This window comes from Ctenopharyngodon idella, chromosome 17 (assembly GCF_019924925.1).
Source record: "Ctenopharyngodon idella isolate HZGC_01 chromosome 17, HZGC01, whole genome shotgun sequence".
In the NCBI taxonomy this organism is placed as follows: domain Eukaryota; kingdom Metazoa; phylum Chordata; class Actinopteri; order Cypriniformes; family Xenocyprididae; genus Ctenopharyngodon; species Ctenopharyngodon idella.
The window spans coordinates 24,394,332-24,404,691 of record NC_067236.1 but is presented as its reverse complement, the minus strand read 5'-3'; the positions used below and the strand labels follow the sequence as shown (position 1 = coordinate 24,404,691).

At 35.4% G+C, this 10,360-nt stretch overlaps 2 protein-coding genes across 2 annotated transcripts; one reads left to right on the top strand and one right to left on the bottom strand.

The window, feature by feature from the left end:
• Window positions 1-625: 625 nt before the first annotated feature.
• gnrh3 (gonadotropin-releasing hormone 3) lies at window positions 626-2,002 on the top strand. Its single transcript, XM_051867765.1, has 4 exons — window positions 626-780; window positions 1,292-1,436; window positions 1,609-1,683; window positions 1,791-2,002. The coding sequence occupies exons 2-4, from the start codon at window positions 1,299-1,301 to the stop codon at window positions 1,860-1,862; spliced, it is 285 nt and encodes a 94-aa protein (XP_051723725.1). The 5' UTR covers window positions 626-780; window positions 1,292-1,298; the 3' UTR covers window positions 1,863-2,002.
• Window positions 2,003-3,646: 1,644 nt separating this feature from the next.
• mgmt (O-6-methylguanine-DNA methyltransferase) lies at window positions 3,647-10,290 on the bottom strand. Its single transcript, XM_051867762.1, has 5 exons — window positions 10,144-10,290; window positions 9,928-10,064; window positions 7,080-7,216; window positions 6,122-6,261; window positions 3,647-6,024 (listed from the first exon to the last, which is right to left on the bottom strand). The coding sequence occupies exons 2-5, from the start codon at window positions 10,056-10,058 to the stop codon at window positions 5,878-5,880; spliced, it is 555 nt and encodes a 184-aa protein (XP_051723722.1). The 5' UTR covers window positions 10,059-10,064; window positions 10,144-10,290; the 3' UTR covers window positions 3,647-5,877.
• Between the last annotated feature and the right edge of the window lie 70 nt (window positions 10,291-10,360).

The following is a 10,360-nucleotide window of genomic DNA, read 5'->3' as shown; positions in this document are numbered from 1 at the left end:
TGTGTAGCTCTCATGAAATCCAAAATGAGCCAATATTTGGCATGACATTTCAAAATGTCTCACTTTCAACATTTGATATGTTATCTATATTCTATTGTGAATAAAATATATGAGATTTGTAAATTATTGCATTCCTTTTTTATTCACAATTTGTACAGTGTCCCAACTTTTTTGGAATCGGGTTTTATAGAAAATATTTTATTTTTTAACAAATGAAAAAGACCATAAAACTTAATTGACCTGCTTGTTTGGTTGGTTGGTTGGTTGGTTATATCAAAGTTGGACACTAGAGAACATAAGAAAAGGTTTGTGAGCAAACAATTACCAAATGTAAAGTTGGTAAGTAGTTGCTACTTAGTTGCATAGTTAATTAGGAACATAATTTTGGTGTATTTAAAAACAATCCCAAGCAAATGCTTGATAGGCAGTCAGATGATTCAGTCTTTCTTTGACACAGCTATTACCTCTTTTGCCTTTATATATCTCATCTGTTCCCTTGTGTGTAGATTTGGCCATCAGAGTGTCTCTTTGGACCATTTAAACACATTTAATAAATCTAAGACTTTAAACAGGTCCATTAGCTTGGTCCCCTTGACAGTTCTTTATCAATTTTAGAAAAATCCAGCCCCAGGTGTGCATTAGAGTGTGCATTAGAGAGAAATCTGCACCTGCCCTGTGATTGCAAGACTCCCAATGACGGAAGAGCATTGCAACTCATTTTAAGAGGATTGTATAAAGGAGACCAAGAACAACACACTTCATCTTGAACAAAGACAGCAGGTAAGACATTCTGGACTAGTGTTTTCTGAATATCTAGATTTAAACTTAAGACTTAAGTAACTAATTAAAAAAAAAAATGTTTATATTTGAAATGACATCTTAGCTGACCTTGTCATTGTATGAGAAGTTACAGCAACTTGTGTTATTTTTAATTGCTGTATCTTTGTACCCACTGTTTAAATTAAAAGACTTGAATTTCTTTTTATGAATATTTACATTGTTTTGAGAAAGCATGCCTGTAGCATTTTTTTGTAAAATGCATGCATGTTTTGAATGGTTTCTGTGGATTTGTTGTGTAAATTGTTAGAAACTGTGGTTGAATGTCATTACGTTGTACTTTCACAGTACATTTAGTGGTTTTTCCTCAGACTCAGTAAGTTTGAACTGTACTCATATCAATAGTATAATCAATAATTTTGTTCCAATATATTTATAAAACCAAATAATTGCATAAGATTGCATTATTATTATTATTATTATTATTATTGCTTATTAAATCTCTTTTTTTCAGTTTTAGCATGGAGTGGAAAGGAAGGTTGCTGGTCCAGTTGTTAATGCTAGTGTGTGTGTTGGAAGTTAGTCTTTGCCAGCACTGGTCATACGGTTGGCTTCCTGGTGGAAAGAGAAGTGTTGGTGAAGTGGAGGCAACATTCAGGGTGAGATTATCCTCTTTTTGTTTCATTTTGAAAATGTGTCCTTTTTTTATTATTATTATTATTATTAAGGGGAGACCGGGAGTGTTGTAACGCGGGGTGGACATCAAAAACTAAAAAATATTAAAAGTACTGAAATGTGTGAGTACTAACATAGAGTAAAAATCTTTGTCAGATGATGGATGCTGGTGACACAATGCTGTCTATTCCTGCGGACACGCCAATGGAGCAGCTTTCACCAATACACATAGTAAGAGCATGACTGTTCCTCTCTCTTATTAGAAAACATCAGCACCTTCATTTCCCAGTGTGAAACTGTATTTATTGATCAGTGATGCCCTTCTATTATGGTTACAGGTGAATGAGGTGGACGCTAAAGGTTTGCCTCTGAAAGAACAGAGATTTCCCAACAGACGAGGAAGAGTGTAAAAGCATAAAAGATGAAGATGAACCCTTGGAGCCAATGAGAATAAAATTTGGTTTTATTGAGTCCTGATGAAATATACTCCATTCCTCATATGATTTTAATAAATATACTGCACTGGAAGTGCATATTTGTTCAAAATCAACCCTCGCTCATTTATTATTAGATATTATGATAAATATGCTGAGAGCTGAGGCAAGAGTTGCACTAATTGTTCAAATAACCAAAGACCTTTTTTTCTCAAAATACAGACAAAAGCTTACATAAGCATACACATCCTAACTTTGCTTCCACATGGTGGCGCTCTTGTATCTAGATATGTCTACACAGTGATTTCACGAATGATTTGAGACATTTTATTATAATTTTTGTACTCTGGAGATTAGTCATTTATGCTAATATTTACTATAGCCTTATTAAATGTGTTGTGGTCAATATCATCAATGTTTACATAGATTATCAGTTCTTATTGCATTTGTTAGCAGCTAGAGGACACCTGATCGATAATGATTAAAACTGCATTTAGCCTATATCACATCGATGGTTTGAATAATAGGTTACAAACTACGAAAACTGAATCAAAGTTTAATGCGAGAAACAGACACAACAGTCCGTTTGTTTAACTGACTTCAGCATCGAGTTAACTTTCAGTAAAGCAGTTGCCGCTGTAAGGCTCAGTAAAAGTATCAATAGGTTACTCTTTATTAGGACTGAGCAGGTGGTCAAATAGCTAAGCTTTTTGCGACTAAACGTGTACCTTCTCCAACATGTCTTCTAAATTTGGATTCTGATTGAGACAGTTTGACACCTCTGATAGCCTAGTCATGACTAGCTCCTAGTTCATAAAATGAAGAAAATTCAGATGTGTCAGAGGTGAACGTGTGAGGTGAGATTTGGCATTGTGTGTGAACTGCACAACAGTGTGAGTCTGACATATCAATCAAAGTTAAATGCAAGACATTATCACCTGAGTACATGAAGAGTAATGCAGTGCATATATTGTATCACTAGCATGAGACATTCAGCAGTAACAGATACAAACTGAAAATCTGAGAATCTCTGAGAAGGTGTCAAAGGTGAGGGTTGTCAAAGTTTGTTACTGCGAATGATGCATTACAATCCTGTTGCACAATATGCAAACAACTGGAAGTCACTTTATTGAAACATCAGGTTAGTTCAGTTGTGGTTGAGCAAAAAGATGCTCACATAAATATTTAAAAATAAAATAAAGTCTGAAGCATTTCTTTAAGTAACCCATAAGATGTGTCCTCCTGACACATTAAATGCTTTGAAGATTAAAACACCAGCATGGGACTAATGCAGCACAAGGATCGCATTGTAAATCACCACCATTCCGTCAATCAAAAGAGAATCTTTAGACTTTAATCATAGTTTATTCTCATTCTGAACCATTAATCCAGTTTGATCACGTCTTACCCTGACAAATGACTTACAGTAGACTAATTACACGTACACTCCCCTAGATGGTTTCCCTTGTTCAAGTGTATCGTGGTAATAGTGTTAAATCTAAATGTTAAATCTTATACCTTACATGGATTTGACATTTTTAACTCATTTGTTAGTATATGTGGTCTTATCTGACCTCAGCAGATTAGCTTTCCATCTCTGCTGTCATGACATTTCAAAAGAGCATCACCCAACATTGCTTCTCTTTTACATAATGCTTTTTATAAGTTTCATGCAGTTTGGTCTAAATGCTATTACACCATCAAAAAAGTAAACTTTTTTTCTGCAACAAACCGTGTAATAAAAACACAGAAAGACAGACTTTCTGATTTGTTTTCCTTTTAAACAAGATCAATTTCCACAAATTTAGTGTCCTGTTACAATTTTTTATAGCATTAGTTAAACAAATCCAATGATTTCTTGTGGTGAGAATTATTAGAAATGATAGGAAAAAAAATACAATTATAGAAAACAAATAGAAAATAAAACCACATTTTTTTCTGATCATATACTGTAAAGGAAGAAAATAAAAGGGTTTCAGACTCCTTCTCGTGGAAAATATCACAGGAAGTGAAAACAAACCTATAGATTAAGACGCACCTCTCACACACAGAGTCCACAGAGTTATGATAACAGCTCCCACACTTCACTGAATGATTTGAAATTACAGGGAGGGTTTCCGTTCACTGAGCATGATCCAACTGTTTTTTTTTTTTTTTTTCTGTCAGACACAAATTGCTATTCTGTAAGGTGGCATGATGCTGTATGTGAAGGCTTAGTGAGAGATCAGCACAGCCTGAGGCAGTAGAAGCAGTACATGTCACATATGATCAAACACAATATAATACAGTATCACACCACTGACTGTGTAGATCTCACCAGGGACACCCCTCTTTCATCCTCCCATTAAAGAGATTACAACTGTCTGTCATCCAGAGGAACTAGAAACTGTTTAGAAATACAATTATATGTATTTGCATGGCAGCTAAACAGTAATTCTCAGTATGCATTTGAAAATTTGTGGACTGAGATTAAATGTTTTATTTAAAAACAACAACAACAAAAAACACTCAAGAGGTTGGGGTATAGGGAAATCTTTGATATTTGTGCTTGAGAAAATAACTGAATTTGCATTATGACAAATTATGGAGTAGCACAAAATAAAACTCGCCACTGACAAGAAAAAAAATATAAATATCTGTTACATTTATCAGTTTGATAATAGATTGTGTCAACACAGGAATAAATTACATTTTAAAGTACAAAAAAAAGTTGCTGTATTTAAATAGGCAAATGCTTAAGAGTCTATGACTGGATCATTATTGCAGTGATTATTATGTTTCTAGCATGTTATATGTTTGGAAACAGTTCTTCTAACCCTAATTGATGGAGTGTATAGCTTTTCATTTCTTAAACAACCACGTAGGAAGACACATCATGGCCATATTTATTCCAGGATGACAACGTCAAGATTCATCAGGCTCAAATTGTGAAATAAAATCACAACACTTATTTCCATGAAGAGGTGCATCAATTTTTTGTTCAAGATCTTGTATTGACAATACAAGAGTCGAGCACTCTGTCTACTCCAGCACATCCCAAAGACTTTCAATGAATTTAAGGTTACAACTCGTGTGAAAATGATTCTTCATGTTCTCTCCCAACCATTCTTTTACAATTTGAGCCTGATGAATCTTGACATTGTCATCCTGGAATATGGCCATGATATGTCTTCCTACATGGTTAAGAAATGAAAAGCTGCACACTCCATCAACTAGGGTTAAAATAACTGTTGTCAAACATAACATGCAAGAAACATAATAATCACTGCAATAATGATCCAGTCATAGATTCTTGAGTATTTGCCTATTTAAATCCAAACAGCAATTTTTTTTTTTTGGCTGGACAGTGTATATTCAAATGATAATTTGATCAAATAAATGCAGTCTTGGTGAGCATAAGAGACTCTTTTTTAAAAAAATAAAAAATAAAAAAAATAATTAATTTATTATTTAAAATATTTGACCGGTAGTGCAGATAATTGATCCACCATTAATAAACATCTGATTTGCTTTAAAGAGCTGTTTAATTGCCTAAACATTTCTTTTAAACGCATAACTTGCTGCAAAAATACCACATATGCATGTCAGGAATAAAAGATTACAAAAGATGCAATAATTACAATTTCTTTAAAACAATAATTTTCTGTAATCCTTTGGATTAAATATCTTGTTTATAGAATGATTTTTCAAATCGCATTCAACAATGTGAATGTAACACTGACAACCAGAACAACTAATCAAACCTGATCACCTGCTCTCAAAAATTCCAAACATATTCATCAAGATTATTAATTATTATTATTATTATCATCAAGATTAATAACTATAGACGATATATGGATTATAACAGACTTTGTTTGCTGAAGTGTAATATAATTTGTCCAAACAAATCAGAAATCTGTCATAATGTTTTTCAAACTCAAACTTAATAAAAAAAAGTTTGTGAACAAACTGAGAAGCAGCATGAAGATTTGGGGGTCCATCAGAAGGATTATTCACTCTTTAAAGAATGAAGTTTCAATGCTTTTTTCTCATGAGTGAGCAACCAAACTTTAATATCATCTCCCTTTCCTCCCATATATGATCCACTGTCCCCTGAGCTGCGCAGCACCCGGTGGCAAGGCACTATCAGTGGAATCTGAGAGAACAACAGAGAAAAAGATGCATCAGATGACGAAAAATACTTCAAGATAAATCAATCTTTCATGATCAATCATCATTGTAACAAAACTCACAGGGTTTTTCTTCATGGCTGAGCCCACGGCTCGCACAGCATTTGGATTCCCGATCATTTCAGCAAGCTGCTTGTACGAGACCGTTTGCCCAAGCCCCACTTCCTTCAACAGAGTCCACAGCACATGTGCTGTAAAAGAATCTGAGAAATAGTGAGAGGAAGAAAGGCAGTAAAAAACAGTGGCAGTTAATGTCCTGGTTAATACTTTAACCCCTGGTTTCACAGACAAGGCTTATGCCTAGTCCCAGACTAAAATGCATGCTTGAGTTGTTTTAACTGAAAGCAATTTGCACTGACATATCTTAAAATATGTCAATGGCATTGTTTTTTCTCAAGATGCACACCAGCAATGTTTTTTTCTAAGGCATGTTTATAAAAGCTACTTAAATGTCCTAACCGAACTAATCCTGGCTTAATCTAATGCCGCATTCCAGGCAACCCATAACCTCTGTTTTTCCAACCTTCTACCCATGAAAAAGCACTGGAACAGCAGTCAAACCCGTGACTTCCCACCCATGAACTCGTACTAGATCAATGTACTCCCAGTTCCGCGCTCTGACGTCAAATAGCCCGCGAAACAAAAATGGCAGCCCCTACGGATGCGGTGTTTATGCAAGTGCACGGTAAAATAACGTAAAATAAAAGGTATAACAGCTCCTCTTGCCTTATGCGCCATTTTTCCTCCTCCGTTTCCCTCAAATAAGCAAGGAGTAAGCACCTTTGGCGACAGAAATTATTGTAAATGAGCATAAGCCCCTTATGGTCCGCCATGCTGGTTTGTTTACACTCAGGCAGTTAGGCGTGACTTGCCTGGAACGCTACAAAGTCGTGAGTTGTTGTTTGAAGTCGTGACTTACGGGCTCAAAAACCTGCCTGGAACGCAGCATAAGCCCTGTCTGTGAAACCAGGCCTAAATGAGTCAGAGGTGAAGTGGGATTATCTGTGTATATGTGACTAACCGCTCTGCATTAGCGGATGGTGTAAGGCAGGCAGAAGAAGAGTGCTGATGGACTCGGGTTTCATGAAGTAGCACTGAAGCCATTCAACACAGCGCTGTAACTCAGGGCTCATTTCTGACTGGCCAATAGGGTGTACACTACAACAGGATACACATGCATCAAGTCAGCATTAAACGGATATGAGAATTGATATCAGATATCCAGTTTGCGAACGAATTGTTCTTTTGAACCGGTTCTTTTGTTGATCCAGTTCACCAAATCGGACTGAACCATCTGAAACAGTTCGTGGCTCAAGACAGCACAGATCTAGTTACTCAAACTCACTATCAGACGAGTCTGACAGTCGCTCCATCTTGAAATGAGCCAATATCCAGGAGTGTATGATCCTATGATGTGGGTTTTTGCCAACTCATTCAGCGTTTCAGTTAGTCCAACACTGAACTGAAAACAGTCTTTTGGGTATGTCCGACATGCTGAGAACTGTGTGCCGAAGGTTTTATAATGGGGCCAAAATGTGTTTCTGATGTCTATGGCTGAAAAGCATAAAGTATAACAAATGAAAAGTATTGTAAATATAACAGTGATCCTATGGCAGTAGTTCTCGAGTCAACAGCAGTACATAGTAGTTCTCTCTTGAGTCAAGAGTCAGTTTCAACGGTTCTTGAGTCACCAATACACTGAACTGAGGAAACACTTCTGACTCTGCTATGTCTGCGAAGAATCAATGAGCTGCTGATACAAGCATCCGTATGAACGAGCAGTTGACTTGAATGAGGGGCAAAATGAAAGGTTTTTTTATGGTTTCTCATTGAGTATGTAAAAAGGTGAGTTGATTGAGACTAGTTTATTCACTATATATGCTTTAGACATGTAAAACATCCCCGTTTCACACCATTATTGGGTGCTTTAATAATAGAATTGTGTATGTGACATCATTGTGTAATTATGTAAACAAACTGGTGAATCGTTTTTTGAACCGGTTCATTGAAACCACCTGTCCAAAAGAACCAGTTCGCAGAAAAGAATCGGATTATCCATCAGTAATTGTGACGTATATCTTGAGTGAAACGGCTTCTCGAACAAAGAAAAATGTAGGGCGGGACTTGATTTTGACCATCAAGAACTGATTAGATCATTGTGGTTTGCTATTGCTTTGATCTCATGTGAGTGACAGGTTGTCCCACCCTCTCACCACATGGCATTCAGGAGGGTTTACATCTTGTATTTGATTCAGAGTTTTGATTTGAATAGCTGATTTTACAATTAACACTATTCAAAAGAAGGAAACATAACACAGAGAAATGTGATTTCTGTGGGCAGAAAGAAACAGTAGAACATGTTATGGTATATTGTCAGAAATATGAAACACAAAGAAGACAGTTCATTCGGAAATTAAGAGAGATGAAAATACATTTTGATTTAATAGATATCCTGAGAAAAAAGTCAAAAGATATGTGTTATAATATATTGTTTCAATATCTTAGAGAAACTAATTTAAGTAAGCGGATATAGTTCTTATATATATATATATATAAATAAATGAGTATATTAGACATTCTGGTCCACACTTCAAACCAGTTGGTGGCGGAATGAACCAGTAAGTAACCGCCAATAAACCCAAGAAGAAGATTTGAATAGCTTTGTTGCTCCCATCACTGCACTTTTTTTTTTTTTTTTTTTTTTTTTTTTTATTAAACAATAACAGAAACAGTTTTCATAGCTTTGGGATTAATAGAGTATTGGATAGTTTCGATATACTTGTCTAGATCATCTCTGAATAGAGAAAAGAGAGGTTTAGAGCCAGTAAATTTTTGTTTATGTATGTGAAATTTAGCCAGTAGGAAACACAAATTAATTATGTAATATTTCCCTATATTCTCTTTAGAGTAGTCAGACAATCCAAAGAAAACATCTTTAAAACAGAAAGAAAAGTCACTTATAAAATATGATTGGATAAGCATTAACACATCTGACCAAAATTTCCCTGTGTGGGTACATTGCCAAAACAAATGAATGAAATCTTCCTCAGCAGAGTGACAAAAAGAACTCACTTCAATATTTGACTTATATTTCCTAATAAAGGCTTTGGTCGGGTAACATTTGTGAATTAATTTAAATGTTATTTCTTTTACTTTATTAGTAAGCAGATACTTATGAGACAAGGACCACAGTTTCTCCCACGATAAATTCTCTACAATATTATTCCAGTATAGTATTATATAAGGAATTGTCATTAACTCTCTCTGGAAGAGAGCTCTGATTTTAGAATTATTTTTATGTTTCTCTACAGAAAAGCACACATTCCCGATCATTGTGTCAGTTAGGTTCAAAGAGTGAGTACATGGCCATGGAAATGTAGAACCTTGCAACAGAAAAGACACACAAGAAGGAATAGCATTGAAAACAATAGCGTATTTACTAGTAGTTATAGGAATTGTATATTTCTGTAAAAAATCTGAATAGTTATAACGTCTGCCCTATGAATTAAAAAGCTGTCCAACTAACAGAAGATCATTTTTTAACCAGTTGTCAAAAAAAGTGATTTATTTTTGTAGAGAATATCCTTATTGTTCCATAAGTAATATCTGTGTGGAGAGAAGTTGTGTTTGTAAATCAGGGACCAAGCCAAGAGCATCTACTTATGGAAATTAGAAAGTTTGATAGGGATCTTTGTAATATAGTTACAAAGTAGGAGAAAATTAAGGCCACCAACTTTAGAGAAAATATAGTTAGGGATAATATTTCAAAGTGAGGAGGGATTATTAAGGAAACCCCTCACTGCACTTTACGTGTGATTAACATGTTTTAATTGGGCGCTGCTCGGTTTATGTACATGTTTGTGAGTTACCTCTCTTCCTTGTCTGTTCCCAGTTTGATATCAATGGTGTGAGCTCCCCTCTCACAGCCGCTCAGCAGGATTTCCCCCACTGGCGAGCAAAGAGTCACATCACGCAGCACACAATGACCGCTGTCAGACATCGCAAACTGCACACAACAAGCAATCTGTTGTCAAAACGCAAACACTTATAAACTAAAGTCATGTAAAATAATATGTATTACCTACCGTTACACGATTACAACGAACAATGAACGCAAGGGGTGCTTTTTTCAATATCTTTCGAACATGATTTCAATTTCACTTCCTGCTTAGAAAACGTACTAAACAAATCAGGAAACCTGTCCAATCAGAGCACAACATATTTGTGCTCAATTCTGTGATTGGACAGTTGCTCTCAGCAGACCGCCACTAGGTATAAAATAACATATTTAATGTTCATAAT

What these genes read in the sequence shown, in the direction of transcription:
- gnrh3 (XM_051867765.1), top strand. Translation starts at nt 1,299, where the DNA reads ATGGAGTGGAAAGGAAGGTTGCTGGTCCAGTTGTTAATGCTAGTGTGT. An exon ending in AAGTGGAGGCAACATTCAGG is followed by an intron (nt 1,437 to 1,608) that starts GTGAGATTATCC and finishes AATCTTTGTCAG; the next exon opens with ATGATGGATGCTGGTGACAC. An exon ending in AGCTTTCACCAATACACATA is followed by an intron (nt 1,684 to 1,790) that starts GTAAGAGCATGA and finishes TTATGGTTACAG; the next exon opens with GTGAATGAGGTGGACGCTAA.
- mgmt (XM_051867762.1), bottom strand. Translation starts at nt 10,058, where the DNA reads ATGTCTGACAGCGGTCATTGTGTGCTGCGTGATGTGACTCTTTGCTCG. An exon ending in GGAACAGACAAGGAAGAGAG is followed by an intron (nt 7,217 to 9,927) that starts GTAACTCACAAA and finishes ATCCTGTTGTAG; the next exon opens with TGTACACCCTATTGGCCAGT. An exon ending in CCATCCGCTAATGCAGAGCG is followed by an intron (nt 6,262 to 7,079) that starts GTTAGTCACATA and finishes ACTATTTCTCAG; the next exon opens with ATTCTTTTACAGCACATGTG.